This window comes from Anas acuta, chromosome 6 (assembly GCF_963932015.1).
Source record: "Anas acuta chromosome 6, bAnaAcu1.1, whole genome shotgun sequence".
Classification (NCBI taxonomy): domain Eukaryota; kingdom Metazoa; phylum Chordata; class Aves; order Anseriformes; family Anatidae; genus Anas; species Anas acuta.
The window spans coordinates 37,609,122-37,627,210 of NC_088984.1; the positions used below are offsets into that span (position 1 = coordinate 37,609,122).

At 37.3% G+C, this 18,089-nt stretch overlaps 1 protein-coding gene across 3 annotated transcripts; it reads right to left on the reverse strand.

Moving 5' to 3' along the window:
* Nucleotides 1–22: 22 nt before the first annotated feature.
* STK17B (serine/threonine kinase 17b) lies at nt 23–17,690 on the reverse strand. 3 transcript variants are annotated; one of them, XM_068686600.1, is made up of 8 exons: nt 17,539–17,690; nt 15,433–15,588; nt 10,680–10,892; nt 6,944–7,088; nt 6,558–6,684; nt 5,600–5,648; nt 3,972–4,151; nt 23–2,830 (listed from the first exon to the last, which is right to left on the reverse strand). In XM_068686600.1, exons 2-8 carry the CDS (start codon nt 15,552–15,554, stop codon nt 2,548–2,550), a joined length of 1,119 nt encoding a protein of 372 aa, XP_068542701.1. In that variant the 5' UTR covers nt 15,555–15,588; nt 17,539–17,690; the 3' UTR covers nt 23–2,547. The 3 variants fall into 3 exon arrangements, with proteins under 3 accessions (XP_068542701.1, XP_068542702.1, XP_068542703.1); XM_068686601.1 differs by having other exon boundaries at nt 17,534–17,680; XM_068686602.1 differs by having other exon boundaries at nt 17,529–17,630.
* Between the last annotated feature and the right edge of the window lie 399 nt (nt 17,691–18,089).

Genomic DNA, 18,089 nt, shown 5'->3' on the forward strand with positions numbered 1-18,089 from the left:
TGTGAAGAAATGAAAACAGAACTTTTGAAAAAAGGAAAAGTTTATTACTTTTTTTAATATAAAAAGGTCATGAACTGCATTGAAATAAGTCTTCAGTCATCTTAAAATGATCGCTATCGCTCATGATGATGAGTTATTCATCACTCATTTACAATTCATAATCTCCAGTAATATGGCAGGAAGCAAGACGGGCTAAAAATTTTCTACAATGTATGTATTTACATTCAACAGAAGTTATGTATGCACATTAATATTTTTAAAATAAATCCAACATGCTGATCCAAACAAACTGATTCAAGGCATATTTTGAATTTACATGAAGTACAAACTTCAAAACGTAAGTTTCTTGGATAAGACCAATTTGTTATTTTTATTTTTTAAATTTAAAGATAAGTTAGCCCCAAAAGTAGTAAGAAATGTAAACATCAGATAACATGATAAAAACTTTAAGGAATAATAACTTTTTCATAAAGTGCTGGCATATGCTTTCAGCTTTATTTTCAGATGCTAAAAAACAGAACACTAGTACAAAGACTTTCACAGGCTTCCCAGCTGTAATTTCAGAGCAGTAATAATTTTGGAGACTTAAAATGCAACACCTTTCTACCTTTATCCATTACAGCTTTTTGACATTTTATTCTTTATCTTCAGTGAATGTTAACTTCTAAACATGTCTGCATAAAATAGTTTAAAAATAAGGACTTTGAAAAGTAAGTTTATAAAGTACCTGAACACAATCCAACTACCTCCAGCAAACTCCTTTTATAATTATATATTATCATTATCACTGTAAATAAAATACATAGAGGAGAGTCAGTGCAGTTCATTTATACGCCTAAGCATCTGAGATTTATCCATGCTATAATTTCACTTCACTTGAGATTAAGTCTCAGATTTTTTTAAATTTTTATTTCTTTTACTTCTGCAAATATAAGATGAATACATCTCAGCTGACTTCACTTGTCAACAGAAATGTCACCCAAAATAACAGACAACAGTCCTGAACTTCCCCCATACATTATCATGAAAACTTGCATTAAAATCTTTGTAAAAAAAATTAAAAAAATAAAAAAATTGTTTCTTTCTTTCATGAAGATAAAATAAAAAACCTCAATCTGCCTAGCTATTGTCAGATCTACAGGCACACTTGAAAAGATCATCAGATTGTGATATTTTATTATACAAAACAAACCAAATGAAAAGAGTACTAAGTCCAAGCTCTAAGGAGTAGAAAATCCCCAAATTACTTTGAAGTGCTATTTACTTTCCAAATATTTATAGGTGTTTTAATACATTACCTACACAAACAGACTTCCAGCCTCAGTGTTATGATTAGGATCTTATCTTGTCAGTATTTCAATGGCATATTATTAGTTTCAGGCTGTTGAGAAATGACTGTTATTTGCTCTAAGCTGAAATTTGACACAGGCACTATTTCTCAGAGACTAGTACCAGGAATTAGAAGGGATGTAACTTAAACACAAACCCAATAAACAAAGCAAATTTAAAGGCTTAAAAACAAGTATTGGATAGTTTGTCTTTAAATATTAACACGCTGCAGTCCATTTCTGAGAGAGGGCAAGAAGCTAAGTTATTGTGAATAACAGTAATTGATAGAAAAATACACTGCCCATCTACACTAAAAGGGCATAATAAAAGTTTTTAATGTTTTTAAAAGTTTTTACTGGCAAAAATAGTTATTTTCAGATTATTCAGTTATTAGTTTTAACTATGAAGGGGCTTTTTGTCATTTGGTGTTTGCTCATTTTAAGATGAGGAATAGATCAACGCAGGCAGACAACTCTATTTCAGAGGTTTTATGGAAGCAAACTAACAAGTGTATCAAATATTCACAACAGCATGGGAATCTCACCCTCTTCAAATACAACTCACTGGGAAGAGCCAAAGGATCATTAGGCACAAGGACTGACAATCTACCCATTTTCTGTTCAAGCATTACAGAGATCCAACACAGGAGAAATCACGCAGAATATGCATTATAATCCCTAGGCAGACCAGATTTATATGACAGAAACATTTCCTGAACTACTAACGATCCCAGAGAGAAAGCAGTATTCCAAATGGCCCCAACAGACCTATCATAGCCCAAATAAGCCTATTAAAACAGTTAGATTCACTTTCCCTGCTTAGATCAAGTTCTTAAGGCTAGTCATAAAAATGTACATGTTATTCAGCCACTGTTTGGCAAAGCTTGAGGTTTAGACAAAAACTCTGAAAATTAGTTTAAATAAACTCTTTTTCCTGGTTTTAATCTGGCATCGTTTTTGGATTAAAACTTGAAAAGTGCAAAAATACTTAATTATACCTTCTTCAAAAAATAATTCATTTTATTGGTGCTACAACCCCGATTTCTCAGGAGTGAAATCCATTGCCAGCAACGGATAGAAAAGGAAGTACCAGCATAAAAGAATCAAAGTGCATTTCCAGTATACCAACACTGCACAAATTGGCAAGCCATAATCTTATATTCACCACTGGAAAAGATTATGTTAAATTCCTTTTTGTGAAAAAAGTCTGCATTACATATTAACATACAAAGTCTGTCATGAAGTCTTGGGGATACTGCAATGAATCGTCAAACCGGAAACGTTTGGAGACAGTACTGCTGTCCTCTGGAATGTTTTCTTTGTCTTCCTTGTTGCTACAAGTACCATTACAACTGGGTTTTACATTCCGCTCTTCTGAGCATTTTGTTGTATGTCCTGGCATCAGAGAAGGGCAGCAAGTTTCTTCAGGGCTGCTCAAGAGTATGAACTCCCCTTGCTGCAACCAGAAATGAGAGAGACAGGCCTCTGCTGTGGGTCTTTCCCTTTGAAAAAGAAGTATCAAAAGTTGCTTAAGTTAATTTCAGAAACACTACAAATGCAATTAAAATATTTCTGCTTAATATTTCTCTGCATACATCAGAATCGACAGTATCCCTTGATCCTGTCCAGACGTGAATTTATACAGCGTGCTGATTTCCTCAAAGTAAGAACTTCATGGATATCATTTTCCTTCATAATCCCCTCCTATCAAAGGACCTTTGTCTCAACCAGACAGGGGCACTCCTGCTTGCTTGCAGGCTTTCTGATAGTAACTACTGTATCACCACAAGTGACAATACACAGCAATATACATGTAAATGATGATTCCTGATGATGCTTATTAGAACACAGCTAGCTGACTTTATGAAACATTATCCTCCAGTACAAACACCTTTTGGGGCTTTTTTAGTGCATTTTGCTATTGCAACAGTTAAAAAAATCCATATTTAACACTACACAGCAAGCATAGACATAGTTGATCCCTATAATTTTTACAATTTTGTCAAAGTTCAGCTACTTCGAAAGGCCTTGATTAGACTCTAAACGTCCAAAGAAAGCTAATTTATAGAATTATGTATTAGAAGCAAAGAAAAGTTTGTGCTTTTGATTGCGATTTTTTTTGACAAGACTGAACATGCAAAACACTATGCATATATACACACAGGTACGTGTTCCTGAAGAATATATGCTCAGTCACAACACAGACAAGTTTTTCTATAAGACATATTAAAAGGTAAGTCAGGAAACATGAATGCATGCCTCAGAAAGATGACATTTTCTCTCTCCAAATTGCATAATGAAAGGTTAAATGGTAGACAAGAATCTGATCTTTCCAGAATACATTTCATAAAATTTGTTAATAATCTGTCCTCTGAATGAAATACACAAAGTCAAAATATGAAAAACTGAGCAAACTCATAGCATAACCCTGACTACAATAACAGCTACTGAACCAAAGATCCTTCTCATACATGAGAAAGCAGAAACCTACACTTTAAAATATCTAGCTGATAATACCAGTGCATTGTGAAATGTCTAACTGATCACATCAATGATACTAAACTCCCAAATTAACATTCACGTTTTCTATGTGCTTACAGACATAAAAGGTAAGATTCTTGTCCTGAAGAATTTGTTACTTACTCTGGATTTTTTATGAGAAGTTTTTGGATGAAGTCTTTGGCAGGCTGTGAAATTGATGAAAATGTTTCTTCTGAATAATCCACGTTAACTTGAGATATATTAAGGTAAGTTTCTTGATTGTCAGCTCCCACAAACGGAGATTCTTGTGTAAGCAGCATGTATGATATTACACCTATGTTCCTGGGGGTAAGAACACAATGTAAAATTCTATGAGGATACCTAAGCAATATAGCATCCACTTCCCTCCCCCCCCCCCATTTGTTGTGCTGCAGATCAAACTTCTTGATGTGTGCCGCACTCAAAGAATTAAAACCAGGATGTGATCTCTAAGTTCTATGCGATTGAAACATGGATGCACGTACACACACGAGAAACTGCACTTCAAATCTCCAGGAAGGGAGAGGTTTTTTTTTTGTTTTTTTTTTTTTGTTTTTTTTTTAATTGCTATTGCTTACTTTCAATAAACCTTTCTTTTCCTGCCATGGAGACTATAATGAAAATGAAAAATACAACTTTTACACAGACCGTTCTTTGAGATATGGCAGTTCTGGAAGACAGGACTGAAGAACAATAACAAAAAAACAAACACCTTTCTAATTTGCATGTAAATAAAAGACAACCCTTCTTTCACAATAATTCTGAAAGAAGTATCAAAGATGGAGATTTTGTCCACCTGTCTATACAATCAGGACCTGATTTGTGCTACAGCATCCTCTTGCTGAGATGTTTTTCCCTAAGCACACGAATGTGAGTACTACACATCATACAATTTATTATAGTATCTTAGAGGTTTTTTTTTGATGCACAGAAAAAATGGTTTTCTGATCAAAGTGTCAAACCTTAGTACACATTACAGTGTGGAAGTATGTAGCTGCAGTGTTCAGGATTCTGAGTAGAATGCCAATAGTTAATTCTTGTGTCTTCCCACAAGAGTAGGCAAATAAGTTGTAAAAAAAAAAAATCATGAACAGATTTAATTACTGTTATGAGTTGAGAATTTCAATTGAGTACCTAGATCATAGCAACTTTTCAAACTGAAATTCAATTATATAGATGCACAATCAGAACATGGGAACATGTTACATTTTCAAGGAAGCATCTCAAAGCTAGCCTTTACCCTAATATGGTTCATTAAATTAAAACTGTAGATTAGTTTAAGATACTTAACTCATTTTTATGACATTCTGTAGAAACTGATATTCCTCTAAAGTAGAAAGTTAACATACTTAAAGTTGCCATTATAAGATTATTTAATGATACAAAAGTGGTGAGGGAGGAGTGTCCCCACGTAGGTAATAACCTGAAGCATTTTGTCCAATAGTAATTAATACCTCATGTATGCTGACAGTTGCTACTTCCTTAGATCAAAAAAGTACACTCTGTATGTTCAGAAGCCACTTCACTTCATAGTAGGTGTGCAACAGACCCTTATACAGTAATTTCTCGAAGCTCTAGTTTATATCCTAAACACTCCTTCCTCTCCCAACTCTCCCCTCGTCTGTTCAGCCCATCCAACAGAACAGTATTCTTGTAAGCCAGATAAAACTGCAGCAGAGTCTGGATCTGGCACCCAGACGGTTAACTGGTCCTGCCTACCCCGATGAAATGAATTAACATACACAACCTACCACATATCTGTAGCTGTGGTAATAGGATCGTAGTTTAAGATTTCTGGAGCTACAGAAAGGGATGAGAAAGAAAAAAAAAGACAATTTAACAGGCACATTATCCAAGAGAACTTGAATCATACAGTACATTTCTGACAGCTTTTGGTAACCATTGTTAAGAGATTAAGCATGTGGTTTTCAACTTTATTTTTTCAAAGGGTGGAAAAAAAGGTTATTCCAGTTATTCAGACACTGAAATATAACTGGTTCAGACTGAAATGGCATCATATTGGTTTGAGCCTATTCTGTCCCAGTCCCAAAATATTTCCAAATCAGATGTATGCACCTAAAAGATTTTGCTTATAGATTTTCAAGTACACAGCTTATTATAGGGAATGCATAAAGCCTCCAGCATATTAACACTGCAAAGCCAGGTGACCAAGCCAATTTTAGGGCCAGTAGCAGTGAGCATATGTTGGATAAGATACTATTCACCACAGATTCAAGTACTCTTAAAAACCACAAGTGTAGGCAAACTTTTTAAGGACACCTGTCCCTCAGAAGGCCAAGTGTTAAAGGAGATTTTTCGCTTTCCCAGGAATATTTTGATCTCATTATATCATACATACAGATGACAACACTCCGAATTCATAGAACAGGTTTTTGTGAGTGAATGCTAATGTTGTATTTCTACTCTAATCCCAAGGATTTAATTTCCAAAAATTCCTGATAATTTTTTAGTCTGCAGCAACAGGTTGAATACTATGTAGCATAAAATAAGGTGCCCTTTATGATATAAATTTGTTTTGCGTGCAAGTATTTGTTAACTTCTCTAAAAAAAAAAAAGAGCAACTCAAAACAACATGTTGACTTGTCCTGTTGTTTGCTCTCCAGCAATGACTGATAAGTTGATAAGCAGATTACATCAGCATTTTCTTCAAAACCACCCATCAGAAACAGTGAAGCGACTCTTCCTTACCTAGGTATTCTGTCGTTCCCATGATTTGCCGCAGTTCACTAGTACTCTCAATCTTCCGAGACATGCCAAAATCTACAATTTTCACATCACCAAGAGGATTGATGCTGCTCAGCAAAATATTTTGAGGCTAGAATAGAAAACATTTAATTCTCAATTCATAAAATATAAGATTAAAGAAAAAAGCCATAATATACCAAATGACATCTCAGTTTATATTGCTAAATTTTATTTAGGTTACTGAATTTTATTTTTAAAAAAAGTATTTAATCTCTAGTAGACTGGGTTTTCTCATCTTTGCTATGTATTCAGCAAATGATTTTGATTATCAGTATCAAATTGAAGACGGAGTACTTAAAAAAAAAAAAAAAAGTCTGATGCAGCCTCACCTTTAAATCAAGATGAACAATATTGTTTTCATGCAAGCAGCAAAGTCCTTCAAGTATTTGCCTTATAAGTCTTATTATATCACTTTCACCAATTCTGTCATCCAGATCTGGGACACATAAGTTAAAGATTTCTCCTCCAGCAGCACTGAAACACATTCAGGAACACTAATGTGTTAAATTTGAAAATTTAAGCTTGGTTATGAAGTTTTATATATAGTATCTATTTATATAATTAAATATATATTCATTTATCAGTAGCTATTTACTAAATATTAATCCTAGATTCTGAGAATATTTTTTTTCTTCTTTGAACATATTAATCCCAAAACAAGTTATGTAAACACTTAGAAAAGGGAAAAAAATAAGACCTGGTGATGCTTTTTTTTCCTCATAGGTGGCAACAATAGTTCAGAGGGTAAAATTGAATGTTGTGGCTAAATTGCTTATAATTCCTTGGAAAATTCAAGCTTGCTATCTTGTCAGGGAGCCTGAAGATGCCTTGAGGTTGATCAGTTCTATCACCATTCCCTAACAGAAGACACCTTTACAAGGTAAACCCTAACATTTTTCAATTGGTTCCATAAATAACTCGAAGCAATAAAACCAACCGGTATTCCTATTCTCTGATTTGGGGACTGAAAAGTCCAACACTGGTACAAACCACAATGCAATGAACAGAACAGACAGAGCTGCTGAAGAATATCTCTGGAATGAGAAGAAACTGCATACTTGCTACCACAGGTACTAGAAGACCAGTAACTAGAAGACTAGAAATCAGTTCTTTCTGTCAGAGAGCAACAAGGAATAAAATCTAGCACACTGCAATACACCGCTGCCTGGTCAGCTGGTGAGCAGTATGTTCACAAACTCTTGTAGATATAGAATATGCTGAAATACAAGGACTTAGCTCTGTCACTGTGATAGTTACCATTTCCACACTAGCAACAAGTATGAGATTGACAAGCTTCATTACATGCGTTTATTTATTTTACACAGCATCTCAACATGCCTTCCTCAAAGAAGGCTGTTGTTTACTTACAGAACCCTACCATTACTAAAGCATAAAAGAAACATGGAAATAACCTTGGGTAATCATCTTGAATGTGGTTTCTTAGTTACACTCTACATGTTGCCACAGTGTCAGCTGTTTCCTTTCAAGCCCGGTATGAAATCATTGTTCAGCCTGCTCTAACTGCCTGAAGTTTCTCTCTCAAGAACAAAGGGTTACCTCAAAACTACAGCTCAGTAAGCCTGGATTCCATCATTAGCAATATAATAGCCTATAAAGAGATAAGATAATGGACAATGTGGATAAACAGTTACTAACCTGCTGAAGCTATGGAAGGTGTCAATAACACCTCACTGCCTTTATGACAAAATGTAGCTATGAGATTTCAAATTTAGCAAAGGTTTCAGCACTGTCTCCCATACTATTCTTGTTCCCAAGTTACAACATTATGGTCTGGACAGGTGGGCCAGATGGGTAAAGAGCTGAACAGTTCTGCTGAAAATGATTTGGGGGACATTAAAGACAGCAAGCCAAATGCAAGCAAAGGCCAACAGCACCTTGTCCTGTAATACCAGAAGCAGAGCAAGTAGGTTGAGGCAAGTGACTCTACCTAGCACTGCAGACCACAGTTAGAACACAACATCCTCTTTCTGGCTCCCCAGTTCAGGGAAGTCATTAAGCAAATGAGTTCGGCTGAGAGCCACCAACTGAGAAAGTGAGTAAAAGAGTACCAGATGAGCTGTAGCATACACAAATGTAAGGTATCTTCAGAAAAATAACATAATGCAATACTACATAATGCCAAACTTTGAACTGAAAGGTACAGCTCAGGAAATCTTGACTGAGTTCTTTGAAGTAACTCTACTACTGTGCAGCAGCAGGCCAAAAAAGCCAACATACCCTCAGTATCATCAGGAAGGCTGCTGAGAACAAAACAAAGCAGTGAAGATGCTTTGCCTTATTAAGAGCATTAATAGCATTCGTTTCTCTTTATTCAGAAAATGTGCACTTACACAATCCGATTCTTGCATCTTCCAAAGAACCCTATCAATACAATCCAACATTAGTAAGGACCGTATGCAGCAGGAAAAATACGGTAAAATGGGAAATGCTTATTAACTACTCTATGAGGAAGGGACTGCAGAGTTCTGAAAATAATGAGAAAATACATATTCTGCTACAGAAGGACAATTTAGAAGTATAATCAGCCCTCTGCTTATTCCAACAGCACTAGGAACATTTACTACAAGTCTTCTGAACACTACTACAAAGCAGACCATTAGGATTAACACCAACGTAGTACAAGGAAGTTGTTTCGTGACAGGGCTCTATGCGAGACAGAGTTGGCTGAGCTAGGAAAATCAGTACAGCCTTTATGGGAACTCGTTATTGATAATAAGTTCAAAACTCGTCATCTGGACTTTGTCTTTACTTTTATATTACTATTTCAGGCCTCTCTCAAATAATGTGTTAGGGATCATTTAGTTCGAAGAAAAAAGGCACTTCTCTTTTCTTCTTTGAAAATAATCTAGCTAAATTTGAAAAATTAAAAGGAATTTATCACAGAGTGTGCAGATCACCATTTCTTCAAATGCTTTATACGCAAAACTTAAATTCTACTTAGAGAAAGCCTTGCTGAGCTCATTTTACCAACAGCATTTTTGTTTCTTACACTCTGAACATTTACACATACATCAAATATGATGAATAATTCAAATTTAAACTAATTCCCACATTAGAAGACTAGTTTTCAGAGATTATGAGCAGCCACAAGGGCATCTAATATAAGATGTGAATTTTGGAGGAAACAGCTACAGAAGCTAAACAGTTTTAAAACAAGAAAAACACTAACTTTAGAAGTTCAAAATCTGCAAACGAATTACAAATTTCAATAATCAAGAAGTATCACGTAGTAACTACACTTTTTAGAGGATGGAATTGCCCAGCTTCTCTGAAATCTATGTGCTTGCTATCAGCAAGTATTGTTTGTTCGCTTTTGTATGTTTTAGGTTGCATCAAAGCATTATGCACCTTCTATGGGATTCTCTCTGGTCAGCTCGACATGAGAGATTCTTTAAGAAAAAAAACACAACAATTAAAACAAACCCTAGCATTTGTGTTCAGATTTTATATTAGCCTGATCTGAAAATTGATCAAAGGATATATATATTTTTTAATCCAAAATGAATTGCACAAATTAAACGGTAAAGTTTTAATTAAAATTATCCTACTGAGTGAGACAGTATTTACAGGCACCAGAACTATTTCAATTTGAAATCAAGATTCAAAGTGTTTAAGGAACTGAGTTATGCAGCGAGGAAGAGAAAAAAAATATATATATATTTTGATAGCAGTCCCTTAAAAATGCCTTTATCAGTCCACATTTTAAATTTTGAGTACAGAACTAGTATTGGTTTTAGTGTATATTGTTTTATGCCTCTGTTCTACATTGTTTGACATAACCAATTAGCTACAGATGTAACAAAATACATGTATAAATTCAAAGGTTTAAATTACAGCAATGGATTCAACTCTTGAATTCACATGAAAATACCAAAGAAAGCCCATAGAGCTTAATAAAGTCAACAAAAAACCATAATGAAATATTAGCACAATGCATACAGTGTACTTGCTGTGAGTCTTCTGAGTGTTCAGACAACTCATGCAAAAAATATATTGATAGATTTGTAGCTAGCAATGTGGGACATCTGACGAAGGCATACTTACTATTCCAACACCAGGATGATCTCATTTGCCGTTTCATAGACTTCATGGAGATTAACTATGCGAGGATTAGATTTCATTAATTCAAGCACAGCAATTTCATGGAGAATCTCTGCTTTGCAGTCTTGACCTCTTCTTCTTTTCTTTAAAAATTTAGCTGCATATTCTTGGCCTGTGGATTTAGCTATGCATTTTCTAACAACGGCACATCTTCCTCTGCAAAATAAAAGGGAAAACATTAGGACTGAAGACATAAAAAGTAATTAGATTGGCATTAAAATCAAAAGCATGGCAAGTAATTGGAAACTTAAAAAAAAAAAAAAAGCATCAGGAGAATGTTATGTTTGGCCTGTTCTTATACTACTGACTGAACACTTTTTTTGGCCAGTGTAAGAGAAAGCACCGTGAAGCATTAGTGAGACCCAGTACTATTCCTCTTCACAGCAGCTAGGTGTTAAATCAGGCTATTTACCTACATGGACATTCTCACTGTAGGATCACAGAAACATGGAACAACTCAGGTTTGAAAAGAGGTCTGGAGGTCTCTAGCCCAACCTTCTGCTCAAGTCAGGGTGAGCAAGGAGATCATATTAGACTTGCCTAGGGCTTTGTTCAGGTTGCCAATATTGTTTAAAAAGCAAGTAAACAAACAAAATACACACACACACCCAACCACCCTGTAGTATCCATGGGATACAGTTAAAAAAACACCAATAACAAAACATAGCACCTAGAGGATAGAGTAAAACAAGACTGTGAAAATTAGAGAAAGAACAAGGAGGGGGAGCATAAATCTAAGCTAGGGACAGGCAAAGCGCTTCAGTGAAGAAAATTTTAGAGGCGTAAAAAAGAACCTCCCTTCACAAACCATGCAGTACTGCTGAAAATTCAGATTACTGCACTAAGCTTAGAAACAACAGAAAAACACCCGCTACTTAGCATTCCCTTTTTCAATTACAAGTGTGCTGCTTTATTTCCTAGCCAACTGTTTAGGTATGGAAACAAAAATGTATTTTGGAAAAGATATGTTTTTAAAAGAAAACCACATAGTGTAGTTGAAACACCAAGCTGACCTTTTAAAAAAATTAGGGGAAAAAATGCAGTTTTTAAGCCAAGTTATCAAATCCTGAAAAAACAGCTTTATAATCACAAGTTTTGCATTCCCAGAAATGCCTAGTTGCATACTTGCAAAGTGTTTTCAAGTTATACCAGAAACATTATTAAAACAAAACAAAAAAACCCACAACACTTGAAGGGCTAAAATAAATCGTGTAGTGTTCTAAAAACAGTTATAAAACTGTTTGCAAAAGAAGAGACCTACTCTTATGACTTTGAACAAACAGTGCCTTTCCATGTGTATTTTTGTTGTTGTTACCACAGCACACTAAGAACAAACTTGATGAAGAGGCTCAGTACTAGCTATATGACATCCACTTTTTCAACTATTCCAGCTTCTTCAGTAGGGAGGACTACACTGTCCCGCAGGCTTAGCCTTTCTTCTGGTGAAAAAAAAAAACAAACAAAAAACAATAACAAAAATAAACAACCACAGAACAATGCTTAAAAGTGACATATCTAAAATTAAAGGCACATCTAGGTGTATTTTTAGAAAAAAAGTCTAGACTTAAAAAAAAAAGGTACTAGTATCTTTCATGATGAAACTGACTTTCACTGGTAAATAACCATGTTTGTACACATCAGACTGAATCATAAAACATGCAACGCTGACCTTTACTTATACTGTTATCACATACTTAAAAATAAATTCAACAAAACAGCTTCTCTGTCATCATTTAATTCTAAACTAATTAGATTTGTCTTTATTTAAATCAGTAAACTCAGAAAGCCAAGAGTACAGAACACACAAAAAAAGGTGTGAAAGTTATTTACAAACTGATACATGCACACACTTCATTTCAGCAACTATTTGTAAACATGAAATGGCCAAGTACTTTCCCAACTGTCAAACCAGCTTATTATTGCAGAGCATTTGAAGTTATTGAGCTCAATTTCGTAATATACTGAAGTTTGAAGATACTCCCCCACAGCTTACATTCTTGTTTTAACATTGCATTACCCCATCGACCACAAGAGTTTCTCTAAAATTAAAAACGAGAAACTGGCTGAATTTCATGAGAATAGGAAGACCTTCCCTGATAGTTTTTAAACATCTTCCTTCTACCAGCTGTGGGTACATCAACTTTGAGGGGTCAGTGATATCCCCATAAAAAACTAGTGATGTAAGAATTTCTGCTTGTTAATAACTGGCACACTACCATATCGTATAAACATTTAAAGTTTAGAAGTGAGAGAATGGGGCTAAAAATCAACTACACCTTTTTAAGAAGCATCAACCAAAAAACACACAGTGTCTTAGAAACAAATTCTTAGAGTCCGGTAAATATTATTAGTATGTATCTTTAGCATACAGAAACATTTTTCATTAAAGCATTGAGTTTGCCATAGGACTCCCTCTTCAATATAACTTCTTTTTCTACTGGCTGTTAATCTTTCCTTTGTGAATGGATTCTATGATTGCTTTGCCTAGCTTGGACTCTCATCTCTGCTTCTCTCTGTACAGATCTCAGCTATTTCATCACCGACTCCGTGTCCTTTACCTCAAACCATTTTCAGCTGGCATCATCTTCAACCCTTATTTTACTCCTGGACTTCATATGACCAGACTTTGTTGCCATGCCCCAGCACATGGGATAAGCTTGCTTAAAGGCAGGATATATAGGTATATAAACAACTCATTCAAGTACCCCCCCTCCTTTCTTTTTCCTGATCAATAAGGACTTGGAAAAATAAAACTACACTTATAAAAGCATCTGCAGATAACCTAACATACATACACATCTCCAAAACTGTATTTTCGCTAGTATAAGAATTTATGGAAACTGCAAAGAAATCAGCATTCTGGTTGAAGTTATGAAGTTGCTGTATTACTCAGTGTCTTGAAATACGGTGAGTCTTGACAACAGCTATCTCCCAAATGAGCAACAAAAAAAAAGAATCGTTGAAACTCGGAAACTCTCATATGAGGTAGTACCTCATCTTAGCAGAACAGCTGTAGCTTGAAAAAACAAGTCTAGCCAAGTTCTCTTCACAAAATTGTTTGAGTAGTGGAATTTCCCCAGAAATAAGAAAAAAAAAAAAGATCTGAAGCCTTGCACTGAAGCGAGCACAGTGGTTCCCCCTCCTTGTTGCCTGCAAAGCAAATGCTTGAACACAGCACTAAACAGCCCAGTTTTACAAGATAAAATGAATTTCAGGTTATTTTCATATCTCATGTTACAAACCACAGAAATTCAACTACTTCAAAAGAAGCCAAGCCATCCACTCCGGGGACAGAGCTACTGTAACCCACCAAACAGAACCTGCCTGCTTCATGAGTTGATGCCTTAAATACCAAAGGACCTACAAGATAAGGGTGTGGGAGGAAGAAATGGGACTTGGAAGACTTAAGCATAGAAGAACAAAAGAACCATTTACTAAGTAGCCTGAAAAGGAAAAGAAAATTACGAGTGAAAACAAAAGCATATTACATATTTTACAGAAGCTACACAGAAAGGTGGATTTTACACACAGGAAGTGTTGCAAACACTTTAAAGATATTAAAAGAAAGGGCACACACAAACTGTTAAGCCAGAAAAAGAAAATTTGTTTGAAAAGATACTACCCTGCTTCTGTTGCTTTGCATTTTGGCACTAATTTTATTATGTCTGTTTTTGCATGTACAGGAAGTATCACAGACTGAGTTTGGGAATCCATGAAAAAACTGCTTTTGTTTGCTTTAGACATTGTCTCACAGGTATGCATGATCTAAAAATGCACAATTTTAAGAATACTGGAGTTTTAGGGGATAGTGCACATAACTGCTTCTACAGAGCCTGAAATTCAAAACGGGTGCTCACAAAGTGGTAAGAATACAGGAAGGTCAAGGGCTGCAAGGTCTACTTTTATTACCAAAGAGTACCAGATAAAGCACACGCGAGAAAAAAAAAACAATAAAACAATAAAGGTGAAAGCAGTTACAAAGTCTCAGCTAAGAGGCTCTTCCACATGCCCAAGTTGGAGGTACAAAGGATCACTATGTGGCCCAGGAATGCCTTAGTTAAAACTGACCCGTGCCACTTTCATTCAAGGAACTTGGAAGTATGACCATGCTATTATGTTTGCAGGCCTTTATAACCAATTCCCTGAATATTTTCAAGGTATGAATTAACCCACTGATTTTAAATAAGCATTAACTCAGATGTCTGTAACAGAATCACAAATACCAAGGTTTTAGTTTCATTTACTATTTTACTACTGCAAACACGAACAATAGAAACAGACTACAAAACTCCTCTCAAACAGCAGCCAGTTAGCAACCTGGCCATAAAGGGGAGAGAAAAAAGGTCTTGGTTTTCTGGATTAAAAAAAAAAAAAACAATACTCAGACAAACAGCCAGAAACACCAACTCAGAATTCCCATTTTTGGCTTGCAGTATTACCTTATGTTACCTCTTCTTGAGTTTATATCCCCGTAATGTGGCGTGGCACTGGACAGGGGAAAGGAAAGAAACCTTTTCCTGCTCCCTAAAGAACCTATCAGGCACTGAAAAGAAGGGAGTGGGGAAGGTGGGTGCATAATTTATTCCCTATCTACAACCATAGGCTTTCTTTCTGGCAAACTTTTATCATTGCACAAAGAATTTTCCTACAGCAGAAATTCCTGTTACTAAAATAAAATAAATAGGAACAGCCTTACCTTCCCAGCTCTTTTGACTCCAGCATGTAAAAGTTGTAGAAATTGTCTGTCCTGATTTGTGTCTGCAGAGACATGGCTAACAAGCCAGAAAGGCTCTTGTTCTCCAGCTTTCTCCTGGACATGGTTAGGAACAGGTCTCTCTCCCCTACCAGTCACCTGTTAAAGCAAAATAATTAAGTTATGGAAATCCCACAATAACAGTGCAAGCAAGTAGATATTAGGGCTTAGGTCTATCAGAATACAATGATCTGAAGTTTAATAGCGACCAGAATACTACACATTTAATCACTCTAAATATAAAACCATAAGGAAATATTAGTCAAGAGAATCAAGTGATGCTAAGAACATTAAATCAAATATAAACTTTTTTAAAAAGTCCTTTTGAGACAAAATTTTCCTCCCCCCACCCCCAAGCAGATCCATAAAATATTAGGGATAACCATAAATTCTAATAAGAATGTTAGTAACTATTTAAACTATTCATGATTTATACTTTTTTTGTAGCTTTATGAAAATAAGCTTTAACTATTTTGGATTCCTGCTAAGTTCCAGCAGTTCCCTGAAGCTTCCACTGGCATCCCTGACTGCCTTAACCAAAACTCTATCCTATTTGCTGTCTACAGCACAGCAGGAGTAGTTTAGCACAAGAAAAATAAGTTTTCTTCTGGTGGAAAGCTTCAGATTTTTTATTAAGCCTTACACATAGCTAATTTTATTTTCACACCGGATTAATTGTCAGAAATCACGATGAAGGGACATCTTTCACGCAAATTCTGATAATTCAGAACCAAATGATGTAGTAATCACAAGTAAGTTACCTTAATAAAAGAGAAGAACGGCACATTATGAAAATACAACTACCACATTAGTTCTACTACTGACAAGAAAAAAGCAAGTTGATAATAAGCTAAAAATATTGGATTTTGGCATTCACATTTACAGGCCTGAAGCATCTCTTCAGGTGTGCCGTAAGAGCAAAGCAGAAGAAGGATACTGAAGGATAACAGCATTCCTAATTGACAGTTTATTTCAAGGTAAAGAGGTTTCCTTTGTTATTAAAGAAAAAAAATAAAAAAGAGGCACATTACAGTGCAGATACAGTTAACAAACACTAAAAAACCTTCCAGTTTTCAGATGAAAGCAGTGTACTATCAAAAACTTCTGGGGGAGCACTCGAACTAGTAATGTTTCAAATGCACTCCAGCTCCCATCTAACAGTGCTCAAATCCACAGTTCTTGGAACATGATTATTTACATTGGAATTATTTTGGATTTAAACCATGATTCACGCTTTAGCAGGGGACAGGGACCTACACCGTTCAAAAATATTTTTAAGTCGCATTTGATAAGCATGATTTAAGAATTTATTGAGGGGTCACAACACTGTCTAACACGCATGTCTTTGAATCAGCTTTTCGGAACAAACACGCATTTCTTTCTCCCCAGTTCTAGGGCAGTTTATCATTTAATCTACCGATTCAGGGGGTTGAAATCTTGTAACACTCTTCTTTGAGGTGTACTCACTAAATACTGATCAACAGCTAAAGTTACCTTGCTACTGCAGGACTCGAGCTCAAACATTTTTATTATATGCGAACAAACTGATGAGGAGCTTGCTGTTATTACACCTATTAAGCAAGGTTTCATCATGTTGCTACTCTCACAGTTTTACGATCAAGGTGAACTTCTGCCTTATGCTGAATTAGCCTTATTTCTCCGGTAAGAAGCCGCATCTCCTCAGGTTGGCGTCACGGACAAAACCCACGAGCACATCCGCAACCGGCAGCGACCCACAACGAGGCACCGCGACCCGACTTTTTACACTCCCCTTAGCTCCGACAAACCACAAGCCGCACCAGCACTATCGATGCAGCGCACCAGACCCCTCGGCAGCCGCGGCTGGAGGCAGGCAGGCGGCTGAAGGCGCAAGACCCCCGGAGCAGGTGGGCGGCGGGGCGCTACGTGTCACCGCCCGGCCCTCGCTCCCCTCAGCGCAACACAGCCGGGCCCCGTGCCCGCCGCCCTGTGGCACCCCCGGGGCCTGAGGCGGACACGGGCGGGCGCCCCCCGTCCCATCCCCCCTCACCTCACCTCACCTCACGTCACCTCACGCCCGGCGAGCCCCTCACAGGCCGGCGGCCGCCCCCGCGCCGCGCGCCCCCGCCAACCGCCGCGCCCGCCCAGCCGGCGTTTGAAAAGCGCAGCCCGGCAGAGCTGGCGGCCCCGGCGCCGCCCGCTCGCCCCGCCCACTCGCGGCGGCCGGCAGCCAATCCGAGCCCGCCGGGGCCGGCCGTCTCTGCGGCCATTGGTCAGGAGCCGCCCGCCCCAGGCCGGGCAGCGCCCCCGCCCGGCTGCCCTCGCGCCGCTGAGGCGGCCGGGCTGAGGCGGCCTCAACCCTCACAGGAGCGGCTCGGCCCCCCCCGACAGCGGGGGGACGCTGGGGAGGAGCTAAACCGCGTTAACTCGGGGGTTCAAAGGCCCGGTCTGGGCACAAAGAGTAGCCCTAAACGCGCTTCAGAAATAAACTGAAGTTAGAGCTCTGAAGTAGCTGGCACTGGCTTGTCAAATCGCTTTCCTCTGAGAAGCAATCCGAGCAGCCACCCCAGAAACGTGCAGGCATCCACTTTACAATTAATCTGCCGTGAAGGCAGTAATAG

Bases quoted from the DNA above. Each gene is read 5' to 3' on its own strand.
- STK17B (XM_068686600.1), bottom strand. From the start codon at position 15,554: ATGTCCAGGAGAAAGCTGGAGAACAAGAGCCTTTCTGGCTTGTTAGCC. The intron at 7,089-10,679 runs GTAAGTATGCCT...AATGTGTTTCAG, and splicing joins ATCATCCTGGTGTTGGAATA to TGCTGCTGGAGGAGAAATCT. The intron at 5,649-6,557 runs GTAAGGAAGAGT...CCCTTTCTGTAG, and splicing joins GGGAACGACAGAATACCTAG to CTCCAGAAATCTTAAACTAC.